The 22597-nt window shown below is 49.5% G+C and overlaps 2 protein-coding genes across 4 annotated transcripts; one reads left to right on the forward strand and one right to left on the reverse strand.

Moving 5' to 3' along the window:
* Positions 1-198: 198 nt before the first annotated feature.
* Positions 199-9656, forward strand: EXOSC5 (exosome component 5). Of its 3 annotated transcripts, none has more exons than XM_081275114.1 (6): positions 199-459; positions 5459-5572; positions 6088-6209; positions 7360-7506; positions 8615-8704; positions 9354-9656. In XM_081275114.1, exons 1-6 carry the CDS (start codon positions 312-314, stop codon positions 9444-9446), a joined length of 714 nt encoding a protein of 237 aa, XP_081131240.1. In that variant the 5' UTR covers positions 199-311; the 3' UTR covers positions 9447-9656. The 3 variants fall into 3 exon arrangements, with proteins under 3 accessions (XP_081131240.1, XP_081131241.1, XP_081131242.1); XM_081275115.1 differs by having other exon boundaries at positions 7366-7506; XM_081275116.1 differs by having other exon boundaries at positions 6088-6188; positions 7366-7506.
* Positions 9657-11243: 1587 nt separating this feature from the next.
* Positions 11244-15363, reverse strand: TMEM91 (transmembrane protein 91). Its single transcript, XM_081275325.1, has 3 exons — positions 15038-15363; positions 12249-12398; positions 11244-11855 (listed from the first exon to the last, which is right to left on the reverse strand). The coding sequence occupies exons 1-3, from the start codon at positions 15245-15247 to the stop codon at positions 11697-11699; spliced, it is 519 nt and encodes a 172-aa protein (XP_081131451.1). The 5' UTR covers positions 15248-15363; the 3' UTR covers positions 11244-11696.
* Between the last annotated feature and the right edge of the window lie 7234 nt (positions 15364-22597).

The raw sequence follows: 22597 nt of genomic DNA on the forward strand, positions 1-22597 counted from the left end.
ATTACTCCCATAACTCGCAAAGAAGAGGACAACCTGATGGGAACCCCGTCAGTTTAGGGCCTTGGGTAGGATGAACCCAAGCCAAGGCCCGCCCCCTTTTCGCTAAGGTCCAATGGCTTTGTTAGAGTTAGGAGGTGGGAGTGGGCGGAGCCAGATTGTTGGTAAACGCTGAGACACGTGCTGGCGCCAATTCTGAATGGGCCCCGGACGAGCGCGTGCGCACTGGGTACGTTGTCTGTACGTACGTAAGCGCGCGGCGCGAAACGGTGCGGAAGCTACCGTGCGGATACCGGCACGTGGGGTCCGGCGAGATGGAGCGGGCGATACAGGCTGACGCCAAGGTCTACAGTGAGGCTGGAACAGAGTCCAGCCCTCGGGGCCCCGGCTGTAGCCTCCGGCACTTTGCTTGTGAACAGAACCTGCTGTCTCGGCCGGATGGCTCTGCTTCTTTTCTGCAAGGTAAGTTTAAACTAGAATTGTCTTGAGTCACGTATATCTAGGTCGTATTTATTTTGAAGTATGGCTGTGGTGTACCTTACAATGGAGTGCCCATCTTGCGATATTAGCTGGTTTATGCCCGCCCCCCGCACCGATGCAGAACTTCTTATCCGAGTGAATACTTGTGGATACAGCGGGATACACATTTCTCCCTCCTGATTCGAATGTTTCCTTCACCCTGTTATGTAATTCTCAGGATGAGACAGGGGCGGACCACCCCATAAGAGCGAATATTCCAGAATAGGGAAAAACCTCAGCAAGGTAAATATTCCCCCTTGAGTAGTTTTTTTGCCCTACCTTCTACACACATCCTGGGGACCTGCATCACCTATTAAGGCAGGTATGTTCATTTACGTAAATATCCCTTCAACAAGCACATCAACACCTCAGGCTCAATTATAATTACACCGCGGCGGGTTACTTTAATAACTTTAAATAAACCAAGTAAATAATTTTTCAGATTGAAGATAATGTTCCTAACCTGGGTTGACAAATATCTTCAGCACTCCCACCCCCATCAATTGAGCGATGGAAAAGAGATGGGCCCCAGGCCCTTCCAACTTTGAGCTCATGGGGTATGAGGAGCTAGCAAAGGAGATTGAGAAGGAGCTGCCAGTGAGGCAGGGGAAACCAAAAGAGGGTGGTAACCAGAACCGAGAGAACAGTGTTGGAGCTGTAAGGACTGCCCAGTCTCTTTCACTCGAGAGGCTGGATCATGTTAGGGTCAATAATTTGGAAGCTATTGGTGACACTGACAGGATGCTGCAGTAGAGCCATTGGGTCAAGGTAAGGAAGAACAGGCAGCAAGTGGAGACAATACTTCAGGAGTTCTGCTGTGGGAGGATCAAGTAAATGGGATGAATGTGGGGTGGAGTGAGGGGAGACTTGTTGGAGCCACATCCTGGAGAAGATAAGAGGATAGGGCTCCAGTGCTCAGATGTAACAGTCCATCTGGAGTAACAGGAATGAAAACCCCAGAGAGGGGTTTTCTATTTGGGTAAGAATATGGCTTCAAGGCAGATTCTTCTGGAGCAAAGGTCATCATTTCCCCCTGTGAGGGTAGATTGGGTTTCTAAGGAAGAGAATCCCTCAGTTGTTTAGCCATTCCTACCCTCAGGCCTCCCTGCAGCACACCTCTCAGGCTGGTTTCAGATGCCTGACTTTTCTTAGAACCTAAGGAACGAGAAGCAAGGCCCTGTGGCATTTACCCCTGTGGTCCCTGCTACTCTGGAGGATCGTTTGAGCCCAGAAGTTCCAGACCAGCCTGAGCAACATAGTTAGACTCTGTTTTTAAAAGAGAGAAAGAAAGGCAGCCCTGCATTCTAAACCCAAACCCACAGAGCCCTAGAGCAAATGGAAATCCTTGCAGATACTCAAACGGTGTTTTTTTTTTTTTATTTATTTTTTAGTTCTCGGCGGACACAACATCTTTGTTGGTATGTGGTGCTGAGGATCGAACCCGGGCCGCACGCATGCCAGGCGAGCGCGCTACCGCTTGAGCCACATCCCCAGCCCAAACGGTGTGTTTTAAGTACTTCTGGCCTCAGACTCTCTGGCAAAGTTATAAAAATACAGATCCCCAGAACTTACCACATACCTAGTCTGGCCTTGCATTTCCCCCCTTCAGTGCTGGGGATTGAACCCAGGAGCACTTCACTACACAGCTGCATCTCCAGCCCTTTTTATTTTTTGTTTGCCAAGTTGCCCAGGCTGGCCTCAAATTTGGAATCCTCCTGCCTCAGCCTCCTGAGTTGGGATTACAGGCCTGTGCCACCTCACCTGGCAAAAACAAGCATTTTATTTTTAATTCAAGTCATGCAGTGATTCTCATTGCAGGCCAGTGTTTAGAAGCTGGGCTAGAGCTCCTGTGGGTATTTTGTTTTGCAGTTCTGGGAATCAGACTGAGGACCTTGTGCATGTAGCGCAGGTGCTGTATCACTGAACTGTACCCCAGCCCCCATAGAGCTTCATGGTTTTACACTGTAGATTGCAGGCTTGGCTGAATGTTAAAATTAGCTGGGGAACTTTGAGGCTCCCAGTGCCTGTGCCCCACCTTTGAGCAGTTAAATTAGAAGCCTTAGGAGAAGGACCTGGGCATAGGAATCTTTTAAAACTCCCTAGTGACTCAAATATGCACCCAGGGTGAGAACTACTGCGTTATTGGGTTGCAACCAGTATTATTTTTTAAAAGTGGAATAGAGAAGAAACCATAGAGCACATCAAAGCAATAACGGGTAGAATTGTTTTATGCTGTCTTCATTCCATTTATACACATTTGTGTGAGTTTGGAGTTGTCCTTTAAAATGTGTGAGTTGTCAGAGAAATTTGAAAACTATATGTTTGAGTCCAGTCTTTCATTTTGCAAATAATAAAAAGGTCAGAGGTCTATGTGGCAGGGACTGAGTACCCAGGGACAGATTTGAGGGTAATGGCTTAGAGGAAGAAGTTAGGAGGGAGGGAGGTGGGCATAGTGTCAGGGAAAGTAGGGAGTCTTTGGGAGAAGAGATAGAAGGGGAAAGGAATTCCCTGAATATCCATTCCCTGAGATGGGCTCCTTCCTATGGAAGCCTGGTGCATTTAGCCCCCTTGCCAGTGAGGGAAAGACACCTGCAGCATCAGTTGGAACCCAGAGATACCCCAGCTGGACTAACACTCAAATACCAGGTGCAAACCACATTAAGTGTGCAGGGGCTGGGGATGTGGCTCAAGCAGTAGCGCGCTCGCCTGGCATGCGTGCAGCCCGGGTTCGATCCTCAGCACCACATATACACAAAATGTTGTGTCCGCTGAATTAAGTGTGCAAATCACCTGTATATTAATGACTCCATCTTCCAGGAGAAAACCCTCTATGTCCCCATTCTGACAGAACCCAGAGACCTGTTCAGTGGTAGGGATTCTGAGGAAGAGAAGGATGGAGAGGAAGGGGTACACCCAAGTAGGATGAAGTCCCGCCACACTCAGCAGTGAGGAAGAAACAAGAGAGGTTTAGGGCGTGCCTGTGGTGAAGCCCTCCCCACACCTACCAGAAGCCCCCCACTCCCATCCTCAATCTTTCTGCCTCTGATTTCCTTAAGAAGCTTGATTAGCCAGGCGCGTTGGTGCATGCCTGTAATCCCTTGGCTCAGGGAGCTGAGGCAGGAGGATCACAAGTTCAAAGCCAGCCTCAGTAATTTTCTGAGGCACTAAGCAACTCAGTGAGATCCTGTCTCTAATAAAATACAAAATAGGGCTGGGGATATGGCTCAGTGGTCCAGCGCCCTTGAGTTCAATCTCAGGTACCCGCCCCTCCCCCCCAAAGAAAAAGCAGCAGCTTGATTCACAGATGAGCCCAGAAGCTCAGAAAAGAGAAAGGCAGGGTGATGCAGATCTCCACCTGAGCTGCCTGGGATGCAGCAGTGGATAGTCCTAGGTCCTGTGCCGCTGACCCCGACCTCTCAGACCCAAACACTGTAGGACCAGGAGGATGATATCTTTGAATTCTGATATCCCCAGAACTGATTGAGAGAAGCAGAATGTTGAGGAAACAAGGTGAGAGGAAGAGGAACCTGAGGTGGGCTCAAGGACATGGCTTCCCAGCCTGCCTCCTTCTGCTCTAGCTGTCTTCCCTAGCCTCCTTGTCCACTAAGAATTCCTTGTCTTGCAGCTTTTTTTTTTTTTTTTTTTTTTTTTTTGGCAAGAGAAGGAGATGGGCCCAGTGACTTGGGAGGCTGAGGCAGGAGGATCACAAGTTTGAGGTCAGCCTCATCAACTTAGCAAGGCCCTAAGCAACTTAGACTCTGTCTCAGAATAAAAAGGGCTGGGGGCTGGGGTTGTGGCTCAGTGGTTAAGCGCCTCTGGGTTCAATCCCTAATACCAAAAAAAAAAAAAAATAGGCAATGGGGCCTAGACCCCCTCCCCTCCCCAGTTCTAACTCTTTCCCACTCTTAGCTGGAAAATGGGGTTTTTAGACCTAGGAACAGTGAGCTGGTTCCTCCGCTTCCTTGCCTCCTTACCCAAGCCTCTTGTTGAGGACAGGAGAGTCATGATCTAGTGCCACCATGGAGAAAGGTGGGCTGTGCAGACCCTAGTCCCATGGAGGAGGACTGGGTTCATCCTGACTAACCAGTTCTCTGTAACTCTGAGAAGCTGCAGAAGTGTAGGGACCTGAACTGGGTTCTTCCAGTTCTCCTTTCTAACCGTCTGCTCAGCCTGTGGGGGTGAGGGATGGAAGAAGCATTGCCTCGGGCACTTGTGCGAGTGGCTGCTGTACCCCGTCCCCCTGGAGCCTGCCTGTGAGCTTGTTCCTTGCCACATATTTATTTGCAGTTTGTAGAACTGATCTATAGTCCAGTTTGATTTTTGTTTCTTAAACAGAAGCAGGCAAGGGAACCTCAGTGATACTGAAATATGCCTCAGCCCCATGTTCAGGCCGGGTAGGGGCAGGGGGTGATGGGAGACAGATGGCATATAGGCCTCCTTTCCTCTGTGATGGTTCTAGGGTACAAGAAACTGCAGAGATTAAACATTGAGCTTCCCGGGGTGGGGGTCAGTTGATAATATGAGCTAAAGTCTCCTGTGTGCTCCACGTGGGCCAGGGGTGTCCTCTAAGAGTTGTGAGTGAAGTGTGGTGTGTGTGAGAGAGAGAGAGAGAGAGAGAGAGAGAGAGAGAGAGAGATTCTGGGGAGGGAACCCAGAGCCTTGCATGTGCTAGGCAAGTAAGGGCTGTTCCCCTGAGCTGCACCCCAAGCTTTGGACAGTGATTTACTCCTCACAAAAACACTGTGAGGGAGATGCTGCTGTCAACCTGTTTTATAAATGAGGAAGTGGAGGCCAAAGTGAAGTGGGTCCTTGAATTGCTGCCAACAGATGGCAGGGGCGACATGGGGAACCCCAGCCATCGGTGTCCTTGCTGTTACATGCTGCAGATTAGGACCCAGAAGCAGGGAAGGTGTGACTAAAGCCTCCCCTGCTGTCTTCCCAGGTGATACCTCTGTCCTGGCAGGTGTGTATGGGCCAGCCGAGGTGAAGGTCAGCAAAGAGATCTTCAACAAGGCCACGCTCGAAGTGATCCTGAGACCAAAGATCGGGTTGCCTGGTAACTGGGCCCAGCTGAACCTCTAAAGGTCCAGTTCACTGGGACCTTGGCCATCTCCTTCCTGCCTGTTTTCCCCAGTCTCTACCGCACCCGCCGGTCGCCACACTGCTATTTCCGGCTCTTTCTCTACCTGCCTCTGTGTCTCAGCTTCTGTCAATTTCCCCCATCTCTTCCCTGTCTCCGGTTCCTCTTTTAACCTGTTTTTCTGCCCTTTCACCCTGTCTCCTTTCACTCTCCATGGTCTGGCCTGGCCGGGTGGGCATGGGCATGGGCATGGGCCGCAGCACAAGACTCCGCTGTGTTCCTTCTTTGGATGCTGATGGTAGCCAGGGTGGGTGGGTGGCAGTCGCCCACCCTCATCCCACTGCTAATCCTGTCGTCCATGCAGGTTCCTGTGCCATCCCACGACGAACCTGCAAACCCCTTTCACAGGGCTTTCCTCCAGGTCGTGGGGCAAGTGGAAGGGGAACCAGGTAGAAGGGAGGAGCCTGACAACCTCCCCTCAATTTCCCTAGGTGTAGCAGAGAAGAGCCGGGAGCGGTTGATCAGGAACACGTGTGAGGCAGTGGTGCTAGGAGCGCTGCACCCACGCACCTCCATCACCGTGGTGCTCCAGGTAGTCAGCGATGCAGGCTCCGTATCCTTCCCCTGGCCACCCTCTGACAGGAAGTACTCCAGAATCTCTTCTGGTGGCTTTGTAACACCAGACACTTGGCTGGCACACCTTAAGCGCTTGCTGTGTGCCAGGCACTGTTCTCAGCACCTTATATACTTAAACTCATTGATTGAATCCTCAGCACACAAATCAAATGCTTTCATGTTCTTTGTGTAAGTGGCTCGTCCAGGACTTAGGCCCAAGGACTTTGACAGATGTTTCAGATGAGGAAACTTAGGCTCAGAGAAGGGAATTGCCTTGCCTAAGGACACAGGTGGACAGCAGCAGAGGCAGGACTCGCCTAAGCCTGTCTGACCTCCAAGCTTGTGCCAGTGATCACCAGCCTGCCCCTTAATGTGGGTCCAGTTTGTTGACACTGGGGGAACCCTGAGCAGGCAGGGCAGAGGGATCAGAACCTCTGCCTTTGAAAGATTCCTGTGCTTTAGGCAAGTGAGGTTGAGGATGAAGGCCAGAAACGGCCATTTCTAGAGGGCACTGCTGGTGTGTGGCCCATTTAGGTGGGCACTGTGTGGATGGAAGGAGGGAAAACCTGTTAAGAACTCATTTAAAGAGGTGAAAACTAAAGCCCAGAGGAAGTGACCGTGTTAGTGGTAGAGCTAGAACTGATTAATTATAAAGCTGAAGCTGTTCTCCGCTCTGCTGAGCCTAGGGATGACAAACAGGAAACTGAGGCAGCTCCAGCCTGTGACAGCTCCTCCCTCCACCCTCCCTCCCTCACCTGGTGTCAAGGATGACTGACAGATTCCTCAGTGTTGGGCCTGGCTTTGCCAGTGCCTGTCCCATGTCACCTTGGGAGGTTTCTCCCCTCTGACCCTGTTTCCCTGAAGATACTTGCTGTGTGTTTTTAGCTTGCGTTTGTTAATATCATCATGGTTCCCATGTAGAGATGAGGTTGAGACTCTGTAAGTCAGTTGATCGAGGTCACAGCTGAAAGATGGCAAAGCCAGGTGTGAAACAGGGCTTACTTGATCCCAGAGCTGCTTATCCCCCGCCATGCTGCCTTTCTGGGATCTGCTAGTGAGGTCTGCCACGGGCATTAGCAGGTACAGGTTGCCGTGATCCTTCAGCTGCCAGCTCTCCAGTAGGTATTCTTCTTAACTGTTCCCTTTGGGCTCAGCTCCTGGCCTGTTGCCTGAATGCTGCCTGCATGGCATTGGTGGATGCAGGTGTGCCCATGCGAGCCCTGTTCTGCGGGGTCACCTGTGCCCTGGACTCTGATGGGACCCTGGTGCTGGACCCCACAGCCAAGCAAGAAAAGGTAGGTATGAAGGGCTGTGGCCAGTTGGCTCTCGGCCTTCCTCCAGGACTCACTGTCTCCAAGTCAGTTGGCACACGTACCTCAGCCCCAGTTGGCAGGCCCTGCTCTGTTCGTCAGGATTCATTCAGCTGCAAGTGCTAGAACCCAACTCAGACATGCACAAGCCAAACAAGAATGTGTTGGCTTTTGTTTCCAAACCCTGAAAGAACAGAGGTCTAGTTAAAACCAGAACTTCAAACACTGTCAGATTTCCTTACTTCATTTCTCATCCCTGCTTTTTTCTGTATATTGGCTTCATTCTCTCTGGCCAGCATCTTTCCTGAGACCGAGGTCAGCTCCATCCTTTCATATTAAGAGGATGGAGGACAGGTTAGGGATGTATGTACCTCAGTGATAAAGCGCTTGCCTGGCCTGTGCAATCCCAGTACCAAAAAAAAAGAAAAAATCCAAAGGCTAGAAAGCTTTCTTTACCCACTCAGGCTTGCAGTGCCCTAAGGTCCTTGTTCTTGGGGTTTTCTCATGGTCTTAGCCAGTCAGGAAAACCACACAACACTTGGGGTACTTAGGATGGAGGTATTTAATATAGGGGATTGGTAAGGACAATGTTGGAAGAGTCTTGAGAGGCAAAGGGGAAGGCTGCAGTACTATTGGAGACATTGTCGCAGTTGGTTCTTGATGCTCAAAAGATGTCCTGCCTCAATCCTGGATGCTGAAGTGCAGAACCCCTGTCACTTCTGTGGCTATTACAGCAGCTGCCACTGTCAGAATGAGGACTGAGATGCTCTTCCCCATTTCCCAAGAGATTTTCTTTACTGGTTGAGCTAACAGCAAGAGAGTCTAAAGAATATGATCCACTGGTCTCCAGCCCTTGCAGAGCATGGAGCCTAGAAAGGGGGTTGACTGCTGGAAAGGAGCCTGGTAAATGACTAGCACTGGCTCCTCTAAGGGGCAGGTGTGGCAGCTGGTTGGAATCAGGAGCATGGGGACCAGTTCTACAAAGGACATAACTGTTACCCAGGATCAGAGTAATATATAGACAAAACAGCTGCACTTGAGATGTGGGAAAGCAGGGCTTCGAGGTCTTCTGCCTTCTACCTCTTGTCCCTAGGAAGCGCGAGCAGTCCTGACCTTTGCTCTAGACAGTGTGGAACGGAAGCTACTGATGTCCACCACCAAGGGGCTCTACTCTGATGCCGAGGTACCAGCATGGGATGGGGTGAAAGCCGGGGGGTAGGGGCTTCAATGTTTGTAACCATGGAAACCTTGGTGGAAATTTGGAGGGAAGCCCAATATGTGAGATAGGAAAAAAGGTGGAACATGGTTTGAAAGTGGGAGGCAGAGCTTCTGAGGGCCCTCAGCTTAAGCTCAGAGGGCAGGGTCTCTAAGGTACTGAACTTGGAACTATGGGGCAAGATGGTTGTATTTCCAACCTGGCCCTTCCTACAGACCTAGGAACATGTGGCAGTAAAGATTGGCGGTCTCTGACACCATGGCTCCAAATCCCAAGGTCTGACCAGCTCATTGAGCTCTGAGGAGCCATGGCTCCGCAAGGTTGGGGTATCTTCCAGGGTGTCTGAATGCTGCTCCCATTGGTCTCAGGTCTGGTTGCTGCCAGCCTCAGATCCCTGAAGCTTCTTCCTCCTGCTCCCCACTAAGAAAGCTTATAAAGTGGGAGAGAAGTGCACTAGAGATAATCCCCTCCCCACCTGCCTTGCCTGGGGTGGGAAGGGGAGTGGTCGGCTGGGGGGTGGGGCTTGGAGTCAGTGGGGTCCAGGAACCTCTTGAGCCTGCTGGGCTGCAGATGGGTGTGGGGCGAGGCCCTGGCACTGACTCGCCTCTCCTGCCAGCTCCAGCAGTGCCTGGCTGCTGCCCAGGCTGCCTCACAGCACGTCTTCCGCTTCTACCGGGAATCGCTGCAGAGGCGCTACTCCAAGAGCTGAGGCCAGCCGCGCAGGGCGCACCTCCCACCGCCACCATCTTCAGGCTGGACAAAGCCGGTGCCCAGCCTGCCCTCTCTGTCCAGGGTGCCCATGTGGCCTTTGGCACCACAGCTGTAGGACTTCTATTGGGAGGGGCTTGGCCCCTGGCAGCCGGCCTAGGTTATAGACCCCTCCTCCCAAGGACGGCATTAAAGGAGTCCCCCGTGTTGATGAATGAGTCGGTATCCACTCAGTGTCCAGCTGAACACCTACTGCGTCACGCCCTGCTGGGTACTGAGAACCTGGCAGTGAACCACAGACTCTGGGCCTGTGTTCTAGAAGCAGTGGGGTGAGGAAACAAAAAAATTGCTGGTAAATGTGACAAAAACAAGAAGTAAGGAATGAGACTTTGGGAGAGTCATTTGGGGAGAGGCAGATGTAATACATGAATGGAGACACCAAGCAGGGGAGCCCTGAGGGGAGCCCTGCAGGAAAAAAGGGAACAAGTTCTTGTGTAACAGGAGCGAGTGCCCCAGGGACCAAGGACCAGCCAGGCAGCCAGTGTGGTGAGTGGAATGAGAAGGGCGGGAAAGGGAGACAACATGAACGGGGACCCTGCGGGACCTCATGAGCCACAGGAGGAATCTGGCCAAGTGCTGCTTTAACCCACCAGCAACCCCATGAGGTGGGGCTCATTTGGAGATGAGGAAATAAGCTCAGAAGCCAGTTAGCTGCCGAGGTCACCAGCTAGTCTGCAGAGGAACCAGCATCCCCGAACCCCAGTCCAGTCGCAGAGCCCTTCCTATTTAGATAAAACCCAGGGACCCCAAGAAGACCTGCAGGCTGGGTATCACCCCTCTGCAAGTAGCAGTTGTGGCTCACGGTGCTCAGTTGGGGGTGGCACCCGAGGTTTTTGAAGGTCATGGGCATCCTTGCCTTTTGACTGCTCCCCAGCAGTATTTAGTGTTTGTGGGGAGCTTAAGAGCAACTAGGCCCCATGGGCTGGGTCAGGAAACCCCTGGGGTAGGGGGTCTTGACCCTCTACTATTTGCTTCACATGCTTGAAATAACTCACAGAATCCCCACTTGCCCCCCTGGAGCATCTTTATCCTCCTGTAACCAGGAAGGAAATGCACAGATATCTTTAGCTTGAAATTGTGCTCTGTTAGATGCTCTGGGAAAGCTGTTTTCTAGCAAAATCTATCAATGGCATTAAATAGCAAGAAGACAAGCTGCAGGGTTTTTTTTTTATTACTTGATACCAGGCCCAATTGGTGCGCGCTCCCTTTGCTTCTGCTAAGCGCTGTGCAGACAGCTGTCCTGCTTGCCTGGTGCCAGCACTTTCATGTTTTTCTTAGAGTCCTTGTGTGTGTGTGGTAGCAGGGATTGAGCTCAGGGGTGCTTAACCATTGAGCCACATCCCCAGCCCTTTTTTGTGTTTTACTTAGAGACAGGGTCTTGCTAAGTTGCTGAGCCTGGCTTTGAGCTCATAATCTTCCTTAGTTTCCTGAGCTGCTGGGATTAGAGGTGTGCACCTTTACACCTGGCTAGAGTCCCATCCTTCCCAAGCCTAGTCCCTTTGATTTGGAAGGACCTGCGAAAGGAGTCTTGAGCTGCTAGGGAAGTTTTCTCTCCCTGTGGTGGGGGCTGGCATAAAATGAAATGGACGAGGAACATCGAGAGTGCAGATACCAGACCCTTAATTGAGCCCAGGACCAGTTATACCTCAGCATTCTCACTTCTGTTGCCTAGGCAGGCTGTGATGATTCTGCCACTCAGGTGTCAGAAGAGTGCAGAGGGAGAGAGCTGGTGGCCATTTCTATGAGGGATGTATGTAAGCTTGATGTGTAGAGAAAATCATTTTACAGATGAGAGGAAGTGAGGCTGGAAGAGATGTCCCTTGGGCCAAGTTGCATGGCTGCCGGGTGGGGAACTGAGGACTTGGGACCTGGCTCAATCCTCTGCTAACCACTGAACATATACAGTGTGAGGACCCTGCACCCCTATGTCACCTGCCTGGTCCTTCCTGGTCTCCGACACCACCACCATGTCCACCTCCCCGTACACATGACAGACTCGAGTTTGGCTGCAAGGGTGTCTTGTTTAATTTCTCATGCTGCTGCCTGGTGAGAGGCGGCCAGGAAGGGGAGGGGGTCTCCAGCTCACTCCCCTTTCTGGATGCTGCTGCCTCCGCTTTCAGCACCAGGAATCTCCATGTCCTGCCCACAGATGCACTGGGCCACCAGCCTCTGGGGTCACAGTGGGGGGCAACTAGGGTGGGGCTCGAGAGGCAAGATAGGCAGCCAGCGTCACCAGCGCAGCTGCATATGTGCACAGGCCCAGTCCGACGGCGAGGACCCCCAGCAGGAAGGCGCGGCGGGAGGCAGCCCCTGCTCCCTGGACGTCCCCCTCGGCCCAAGCCTTGTTGGTCTGTAGAGGCAGTGGCCACTGTGACAAAGGTGTCCCTCATCCCCACTCTACTTCCCACAGTCCTTCCTCCACCCAGTAAACCATTCATTCATGCATTCCAATGCCTCCGAGCACCTACTGTGAATCAGGCATAGCGGGTCAATGGGAACACTGCGTGACTGATAAAAGTATGTTACTATATGCCTTGATTCTCACAGTGACCCCAAAGCAGGAATTATTCCCATTTTATAGAGAAAAACAAGGAGGCACAGGGAGTTCAGTGGCTTGCCCCAGAAGGTAGGCTCAGGGGATCCTTCTCCCATCTCCCTGCTGCCTTCGGCCATGGCTCCTCTTGCTTACACGGTGTGAATGTTCCCTTAAGCCCAGTACCCTCCCTGTCCCACGCAGACTGACCTTCTGGGCCAGACAGAAGGAAGCGATGCCCAGGGGCCAGAAACAGCACAGCATGGAGAAGACTGCCAGGCCAAGGTGGTCAGCGGGCAGAAGGGGGGAGAGGGGGCTGCCCACGTCCCAGTCTGAGTCGCTGTCACTGGATGATGTATCCTGTGGACAGGAGAGAGCCTTGGGTGGGCATCTCCACCCACCTTCCCTGCCCACTGCTCTGCCTTGAGGCACCACTGAAGACTCCTGTAGTACTTCCCCAGAGGCATGAAAGTTGCTCACAGAGGTGGGCTCTGGGCTCCTCTGTCCTGGATCCCTTAGAGGAGAAGCTGTGGGTCCTGTTCAGAAAGAGCCCCACCTGCACATCATTTTCTAGAGATTGACAGGTCTAGTCATGGGTCATAAACAGAATGCTACAGCCTCTGAGTTAAAAGTGCCTGAAGTGAAGACAGACATCAGGAACTTGCAAAAAGATGGGAAGTTATAAAATGCTCCAGTTTCCTAAATAATTAGGACACTGCCTGCTGAAAACTTCAGTTTCTAGATGGAAAGTATATTACAGGAAGAATCTTACAAATAGCCAGGTGTAGTGGCACACACCTGTAATCTCAGCTCTTCAGGAAGTTGAGGCAGGAGGATCACAAGTTCAGAGTCAGCCTGGGCAACTTAGTGAGGTCCCATCAATAAAAATCTGGGAATGTAGCTCAGCAGCAGAGCAGGTGTGGAGCATGCACAAGGCCTACACCATCAAATCAAAAACTGAAGCAGCAGAGAGCTCACAAGATTTAAGGAATTAAGGACAAAACTTAATCAAGGTTAATTTGGTTACACAAACACAGGAGGCCCCTCTTGCCCTGCAGATAAATTTGCCACTCTCAGAAAATTCAAACCTTGAACAAATAAGATTACAAATGGTCTCTGCATCAGTGCATCCAGGCAGCTGAATACCACTCCATGTGCTTTCTGGAAGAAGATACCTTCTAGGCCTAAAAATAAGTTTTCGTAAATGGGGTGCAGTGGTGCACACCTGCAATCCCAGCAGCTGGGAAGTCTGAGGCAGGAGAATTGTGAATTCAAAACCAGCCTCCGCAACTTAGCAAGGCCCTGACTCAAAAAGAGCTGGGGATGTGGCTCGGTGGTAAAGCACCCCTGGGTTAAATTCCCACAACCAAAAAATAATAATAATACTTGTTCCTAAAAATGATTTTTCAAAGACAAATGACAAGCATAGAGCCGCAGATAACAGAATGTGAACTAGCAAAATTAATAAGGTGCTCAAAATCTTCAGCTAAAGTGATGCTATATGTGGCAGGTGGCATTTTCCAAAAATGGTCACAACAAACTTCCATTCCATGTCTTCCCCCCAACCCAGTACTGGGGATTGAAGCCCAGGAGCGCACTACCATGAAAAAACTTGAGTCACACCCTGCCCCAGCCTATTTGTTTGTTTGTTTATTTTGAGGGGAGGGGGGTCTAAGTTGCTTAGGCCTCACTAAATAACAGGCTGGCCTGGAACCTGCAATCCTCCTGCCTCAGCCTCCTGATTCACTGGATTACAGGCTTACACCACCATGCCCACCTCATCTGCTCTTCTTAAAGTGTGACTTCAGTATTCCTCCCATCAAGGAATGAGGTCTGGGTCCCCTCCACCATGAACCTAGGCAGGTTCACGACTTGTCATCAAAAGAATGTGGTAAAGTAATGCTACACGACTTCCTCTGCTGAGTTAGATGGGAAAAGTTGGTCTGATGGCCCCAAAGCTGCCAGAGACAATGCACGGAATACCCCAAGACCACAGGAAGGGACAGGCCCCGGACAGCACCAGGTCTAGCTCCAGCCACTGGCTGCAAGTTCATGGAAGACCCCAAGGCAGAACCTCCACCTGAGTCCTTCCCAGATTCCTGAGCCCAGCAACCATGAACAGATGAGGATTTATAGTGATATAAACATCTGTTTTACATTTTGAGTAATTTCTTAGATTAATTGAAAAACCATTAAAAAATAAAAGTTTGACAGTATGTACAGCAATGAGAAATAATAAAAAAGTAACATGAATTTGACAAAAGGGTCACACAGTCCAGAGGTATATGGGTTTTGAAGAGAGAGGCAGATAGAGTTGCACATGCCTGTAATCCCAGAGACTCTGGGGACTGAGGCAGGAGGAGCGTAAGTTTGAGGTCAGCCTCAGCCATACAGCAAGGCCCAAGCAGCTTAGTGAGACCCTGTCTCAAAAAAATAAAAAGGGCTGGGGATGTGGCTCAGTTGTCAAGCACCCTTGGGTTCAATCCCCAGTTCCCTACCCCCACCCCCCAAAAAGAGAAGCAGCTAGATCACAGAGGAGACAGAAATCAGAAGGAAAACAAAAAGGCAAAGACCAGGGAAGAAAGAGGAGGGATGAATCTGGAACAAAACCAATAAAGAAACTAGAAGTGCACATGGTAGTGCACGCCTGTAATTCCAGCTACTTGGGAGGCCAAGACAGGAGGATTGCAGGTTGGAGGCCAACCTTGGCAATTTAGGGAGAGTCTGTCTCAAAAAATAAAAAGGACTGGATGTGTAGCTCAATGTTAGAGTGCTTGCCTAGAACCCGCGAGGCCCTAGGTTCAATCCCCAGTGCTGCCAAAAAAAAAAAAAGAATAAAATCTGGAGGGACAGAACAGGAAGAACACTAACTAGAAATCCCAGCAGCCCACCCACAATTGGGAAGTGAGACTTCAGCCACTGGCCTGCCAAATATTGACTGTAGCTGGCTTCACCCCCAGCCCGGTCCCCTGGCCCTCACCAAGATCTGCTGCTCCTACCTCAAGGACAGGGGGCCCTGGCTCTCCTAGGCCTCCACTCACAGAGGGAAGAGGTGGTGGTGGGAACTGCCAACCTCTTAGGGACTCTGCAAAGGCTGTTTCTCTTGATGGGGCTACTAGCTCAGGTTTGACAGGCTCCCGGGCAGGGGGCTGACAGGCTGTGCCTGCCAGCAGAGGCTGTTGAAGATCCCGAAGACTAGGGCTGTCCATGGTTGGAGGAGTCTCTGGCAAAGGATTCCTGGGGGCAGAGGGAAGACAACACAAGTGGTAAAAAGACTTACATTCCGGGCTGGGCTGAGGCTCGCTGGAAGAGCACTTGTCTAGCAAGTGTGAGGCATGGGTTCGAGCCTCAGCACCACATGTAAATAAATGAATAAAATAAAGTTCCATCAACAACTAAAAAGACTTACCTTCCTCACCACCTCCCAACCCTGGACTTTGGAGATAATCAGGCAGAGATGAATTACAGATCCATTTTACAGATCTGTAATTCAGGCCCAGAGAGCAAAAGAGGTTGGCCCAAGTTATAAAGAGAAGCCAGGTGTTTGGACATTCGATTCTGGGCTTCTCCTTCAGGCAAAACACATACCTGTTGCACGCTTATTCCAAACCATACCTGACTTGCCCATGAACTCTCCCCCATCCCCTAATTCAGGCTCACCTCTCCTCACCACCCACGCAGGCCCACACATCCTTCCTAAGTACACACACCCATCCCCCACCACCAGTGGCCCCTGACTTCACCCTAGGACCGTCCCCTCCTGCACATTCCCAGGACTGCACACTTCTGAGTTCCCAAGGCCCCAGCAACACAGTCCCATCCAAGCAATCCCACCCCTCCCCTGCAGGTGATCTGTCAAAGGATTCCTTGCGCAAACATCAGCTCCCCAAAACCCCTCCCAGGCTTGCAACCTTCTTACACATTTAGCCCAAGAGACTGCTTGCACACTCCTAATCCCCATAGCATCAGAAACCACACACGCACAGGCTTCCCACACACGCACACCCACATTTTCCCTGCTCTCTTCTTTTGCACACCTGCCCTAAACATTCATGCCCCCTCCCAACTCCACCCGCACCCAAGACCCAAAAAAACTCCCCATACACCTTCCAGTTCTCCAAACGGCTCCCGGTTTACCCTAGTCCTCCGTGGTACTCCTCGCCCCATAATTCCCCCAACCCCAGCTCACATGTATGTATCACACTCAACACAACCACAAAGAAGATTTCTTCTCGCCCTATGATCTCCCTGGGGGAGGCCCAAGCCTCCGCCTGCTCACTCCAAACCTCTATAAGCCTATGCCACAGCTTTGCCTCCAGCTCTCCAACGCCAGGACCCTCGGGGAGGACGGTGCCCCCTCCCTCCCTCCCTCACCGCCACAGTCAGAAGCCCCCACCTCCTGAGCCCCCCGCACCGACACATGCTCTGACCTGCTGCCTGCAAGGTGCGCTAACCCAGCGATGTTCGGACCCAGCCAGGGCTCCGGGTCTGCGCTCCGGGCTGGGTTGAGTCCCCAGCGCCCCCGCCCCGCAGCGCGCGGGGGCGGGGCGGGGGCTCCAGGCTCCGCCCCTCCGCGGAGGCCGGGGAGAGGGCCTTGAATGCTGATGTCAGCCACTGGCTGGTACCTGGGAAGGCAGGGGCATAAGAAAGAGCAGCCCCTCCTCCCCTCGCCCAAGCTCTAGCGCTGCAGGTAGGAGGAAGGGGCGCCCCGGATTCTCCAGGGCCTTCCTGGCTTGGCTCCCCCACCCACCCACCACCACAACCCCCGTTGCCCAATAATAACAAATAATGATAACAGCTACAGTGCGTGCCCTAGGTGCCCACTAAGTGTCTTACATATGCACTTTCACAGTTATTCCTCAGAACACCCCAGAGAGGCACTATCGTTTATTGCCTTGCTTTACAGGGCAGGAAAGAGGCACAGAGATGTTAGGTAACTTGCCTAAGAGCACACAGCTAATTCATCAAGTGCAGATGATGCCCCAAGCCCTGTGTTCAGTGTTCGACATTACATCATCCCATTCATTCTCGCAGTAGCTGGGTTTTCATTCCTATTTCACAGATGAAGAAAGTGAGGCCCAGATATGCCAAGGTAAACAACTGGTCCAGAAACAGCAGATCATAATGCAGAACTGAGTTCCTTGCTGATCCCAGAGGAGGGGAGGAAGCAGAGGCTGAAGGCAGCCAGAGGGGGAAAGGAGGCCAAGAAGTGGGACCGAGGGTGGAGCACTGCGCTGCTTTTCAAGTGACCCAGGTGATGTTCATGAGTCAGAGTTTGGGTCCACACAGAGGTAGTTCTTTGCCAGGCTCTTCAGGACACTTGCAGTGTGACCTGTGGACAATGACTTTACCTCTCTGAACCCCAATTTTTTCATTTGAAAATTAGGGAAATACTCCCTGCCTCTTAGACGTAACATACATAAAGTGGTTAGATTAGGAGTGATAACAAATATCCAGTATTGGGCTGGGGATGTGGCAAAGCGGTAGCGCGCTCGCCTGGCATGCGTGCGGCCCGGGTTCGAGCCTCAGCACCACATACCAACAAAGATGTTGTGTCCGCCGAGAACTAAAAAATAAATATTAAAAATTCTCTCTCTCTCTCTCTCTCTCTCTCTCTCTCTCTCTCTCTCAGAACTAAAAAATAAATATTAAAATTCATTCTCTCTCTCTCTTTCTAAAAAAAAAAAAAATTAAAAAAAAAAAAAAAAACAAAAACAAATATCCAGTATTTACCCAAATCCTAAGTATGTACTCTGAACATGTCTGATGTGCCATTAGCCATTAATGTTATTATTTCCATCCTTCCCATCAGTCTAATTGGAGGGCTTTCCCCCACCTGCAAGCCTCCACCTCCTTCAGGGAGCCCACCCAGCTTGCACTGGCCTTCCATTTCCAGAAGCCCTTCATCTGGCCAGACAGAAGGATTCCCCATCCTGATGTGGGGCCATCCGGAGTTCCCTCGCCCCAGGGCTCCGGGGCACCATGCCAAGAGTCCAGACGCTGGAGCTGGCACAGGCCCCAGTCCTGGGGAGAACAGATGGCGTCTGCTAGTGCACTTGGCTCAGCCAGAATTTCTGGCAGATGACAGAGACAGGGAGAGGGTGAGGGGGCAGAGTGTTTTACCCAGGAGGGATACCCTGTCACTATCTCCTTAACCTTGCTCCAGTTGTCTTCTGTGACAATGAAACACAGATCTCTTGTTTGTCTCTTTTGAATCCTCCCAGCAGCATCAGCTCTGCCAAGCCTGGGATTGGAGCACTTTTGTTCGCCGCTGTGCCTCGGGGCCTAAAGCAGTGCTTAGTACAAACGGCCATCCTTACATATTTGTGGCATGAGGGCATGAATTCCTAGCAGCCTCAGTTTTTCACCAAATTGCTGAGCTCTGTGGGTCCCCATCCTCCTTGGCATGAGTTCTCATCTTGCTAGAGCCCTCTGGCCATCATCAGCCTTGAACAGTCTTCCCAGCCCATCCCTTTTATGGGGTGGGGGAGGCCCCAGCTAACAGTCTGTGATGGTTTTGTTATGTTGAATTTGAGCTCCCAGCAAGGATCCCCGATGGAGGCCTTACTCCATCCAGTGAAAGTCGGAAGAGAAATAGGATGTTATTTAGTCTCAAAGAGTCCTCCTCCCACACTTACTCATGAGTCACAGGGAAAACTACAGTATTATGGAGAAAACTAGCAGACATGCCCCAAACCAGATGGGTTAAATGGTTTGAATCTGGAATGTCTCCCAAAGGCTCACATGAGGAAGGAAGCCTTGATCCCCAATGCAGCCATGTTCAGAAGTGAGGTTTTCAGGAAATGATTGAATCACGGGGCTCTAAACCCATCAGTGGATTAACAATTTGACGGCATTTGGGAGGTGGTGGAAACTCTAGGAGGTGGGACCTAATTGAAGGAGTGGGTCTTTGCCTTCTGGCTTCCATGGGATAAAGCTTTCTTCTAGTTGTCTTCTGTCCTTCAGCCATGATGCTGTCTGTATCTCACCTTGGGCCCAAAGCAATGGAGCTGCTGCCCATGGATGGAGAACTCTGAAACTATGAGCCAAAATAAATCTTCCCTACTTTTAAATTGCTTTTGTCAGGTATTTTGGTCACAATGACAAAAAGCTGACTAATACAAGGTGAAATTAGTTAACCTCACCAGCAAAAGGACAAATCATCATGTGCTAATTGCCATGCACTGAGGAGGACACAATGCTTCTGTGGTTTTCCTATTAAAAAAAAAAAAAAAAAAAAAAAAAGCATTACCAGGGCTGGGGATATAGCTCAGTTGACAGAGTGTTTGCCTCACATGCACAAGGCCTTGGGTTCAATCCCCAGCACACACACACAAAAAAAGCATTACCCAAATTATTAAAAAATGAGACAAAGGCTGAGGATATAGCTCAGTTGGTAGAGTGCTTGCCTTGCATGCAGAAGACCCTGGGTTCAATCCCCAGTACCACCCAAAAGAAAAAAAAAAATGAAAAAAGTGAAGACGCTATTTGGGGGCTGGGATTGTAGCTCAGTGGTAGAGCACACTGGGTTCAATCCTTGGCACCACATAAAAATAAGCAAGTAAAATAAAGGTATTATGTCCATCTACAACTAAAATTTTTTTTTTTAAATAAAAAAAGAATGAGGGTTGGGTGTTGAGGCTCACGCCTGTAATCCCAGCAGCTCAGGAGGCTGAGGCAGGAAGATTGCAAGTTCAAAGCCAGCCTCAGCAACTCAATGAGACCCTGTCTCTAAATAAAATATAAAAAAGGGGTAGGGATGTGGCTCATGATTAAGTGCACCTGAGTTCAATCCTTGGTACCAAAAGAAAAGAAAAGAAAAGAATAAGGTCTGAGGATGTGGCTTGGTGGTAGTGATAGCCTAGCTTGCCCAAGTCCCTGGGTTCAATTCCCAGCATGAGAAAAAAAAAAAAGACAAATAGTGTGTGTGTGTGTGTGTGTGTGTGTGTGTGCGCGCGCGCACGCGCGCATATAGAAAAGCAAGCAAAGCCTGAACATAAACTTCACAAAAAAGGAAATCCAAAGGAATAATGAACATATTTAAGTTGCTGAACATGGCTTTGAACCCGTGATCCTCCTGCCTTAGCCTCCTGAGTTGCTCAGATTTCAGGCATACACCACCACATTAAAAAAAAAAAAACAAAAAAAAAAAACATTCAACTAATCCATTACCTTGGGGTTAGGAGAAAAGGGGATGCTGGGGATGTGGCTCAGTGATAGAGCAAAAAACAAATAAACCAAACCTAATTCAACCAGTCATCTGGGAAATGCTAATTAAAATCACAATGTGATACCAGTACACACCCACCAGAACTGCTAAAAGGAACACTAGAGTATGTGCAGGAGGGGAACTTCCACCAGGAGTGCAAATTGGTTCAACCACCTGGATAACAGGTTGGCAGTGTCTGCTACAGGTGAACATAGCACATGACCCAACAATGGACCCAGCTGGATAGAACATATATCTACCAAAGGACAAACTCCCACCAACAGGATGATAGATAAGTTGTGCCATCTTCACACAAAAGAAATTGTAGATCAATGCAAATAAAAGACCTACAGCTGCTGCAACCATGCAACGAATTTCACAAACAAAGCAGAGCAAAAGGCAGCAGGCATAAAAATAATACACATTGTATCACTTCATTTATATAGAATAGGAAACCAAGCAAAGTGATCCATGTAGGTGGAAATCCAGACAGTGGTTACCTGGGGGCATCCAGGAAGAGATATGACGTAGAGGCTGGTCATGTTCTTATTTTGGATTGAGTTCTGGTGAGTCAGTAGCCTATTCAGTGCATAATTTTTTTTAGTTATACATGAATACAATATCTTTATTTTGTTTGTTTATTTTTATGTGGTGCTGAGGATCCAACCGAGTGCCTCACATGGGCAAGTGCTCTGCCACTGAGCCACAACCCAAGCCCCAAGTGCATAAAATTTAACCAAACTGCTCATTTATTATTTGTGCATTTTTCTGTACATTTATTATACTTCAAAAAATTATTTTTGAAAACCAGCAAGTTATGGGAACATGGATAATTTTACAGAATGTATGACTGAGTGAAAAAAGCAAGGTGTAAAACAATATGTACAGCTGCTATGGAAAACAGTATGGCAGTTCCTCAAAAAATTAAAAATAGAATGACCATATGGCTCAGCAATTCCACTTCTGGGGATGTACCCAAAAGAGGTGAAAGCAGGGTCTCATATATCTATGTTCATTATGCAAAATAGCCAAAAGGTAGAAGTAACCCACATGTCCATCCGCAGATCAATGGATAAATAAAATATGGTCAATACCTATAGTGGAATATTATTTAGCCTTAAATAAGAAGGAAATTCTGACATATGCTAAAACATGGATTAACCTGGAGATATTATTACTAAATAAAATAATCTAGTCACAAAAGTACAAATAGAATTCCACTTATTTGAGGTACATAGAATAGTCAAATTCATAGAAGTAGAAAGTGTGACGTCGGAGGCGGTGACTCAGGAACAAAGTAGCAAGCAGCCCGTGGGTGCAAAAGAAACATCAGGCACCAATGGAACCACCTGTCAATCAGCAGGGTCTCCTGGCCAATCCTGGATCTCAGCCAGTTCTCCTGACCAACTCCACTGGGACAAGGGACTCTAAAAATCCCTTTTCCTGTCCCAAGCCCTTCCCTTCCTGCCCCATCAAATTCCAGTCCTGTAGAGCCCCCATGGGGTTTCCCCTCAGCCCCTCCTCCTGTCCACTCTGTGGGTCTGATGGAGTTCCTCCCGGGAGTGAGTCTCAATAAAGCCTCATTCAGTGGCCTTTTAAAATCTGCCTCCTTTTGGTTGCCACCACTGCCTAACCTTACAGAAAGTAGAATAGTGGTTATCAGGGGCTGGGAGAAAGGAGAATATGGGAGAGAACTGTTTATAGTTACAGTTCTGCAAGATAAAGAGTTCTGGGGACTGGTTGCACAACAATGTGAATGTAGTTAACACTATTGAACTATGCAGCTAAAAATGGCTAAGATAGTAAATTTTCTGTGTAAATTTTACTACAAAAAAAATAAATAAATTTTACTACAATTAAAAGAAATTTTATTTATTTTGCAATTTTGGGGATTAAAGAATGCAGTGCCTATGCATTCTAGGCAAGCATTCATTCTACCCCTGAGCTAGATCCCCAGTCCTGTATTTATTTAAACCTTTAGTTAAAATTCTTAGGTTGGAGATTTGACTGAGTGGTAGAGTGCTTGCCTAGCATGTGTGAGGCCCTGGGTTCAATCCCCAACACAGCAAAAAAAAAAAAAAAAAAAAAAAAAAAATTTTTTTTTTTTTTTTTTTTTTTTAGTAGTCAGGTGAGGAGGCACATGTCTATAATCCCAACTATTCAAGAGGCTGAGGCAGGTGGATCACAAATTTGAGATGAGTCTTGACAACTTAACATGACCCTGCCTCAAAACAAAAATGTAAAAAGGTCTGGGGTGTAGCTCAATGGCAGACCACTTGCCTAGGAGGAGGCCCTGGATTCAATTCCTTGTACAAAACAAACAAACAAAAAAGTAAATGGATAAATGGCA

This window comes from Spermophilus citellus (assembly GCF_964194105.1).
Source record: "Spermophilus citellus genome assembly, chromosome: 18".
NCBI lineage: Eukaryota > Metazoa > Chordata > Mammalia > Rodentia > Sciuridae > Spermophilus > Spermophilus citellus.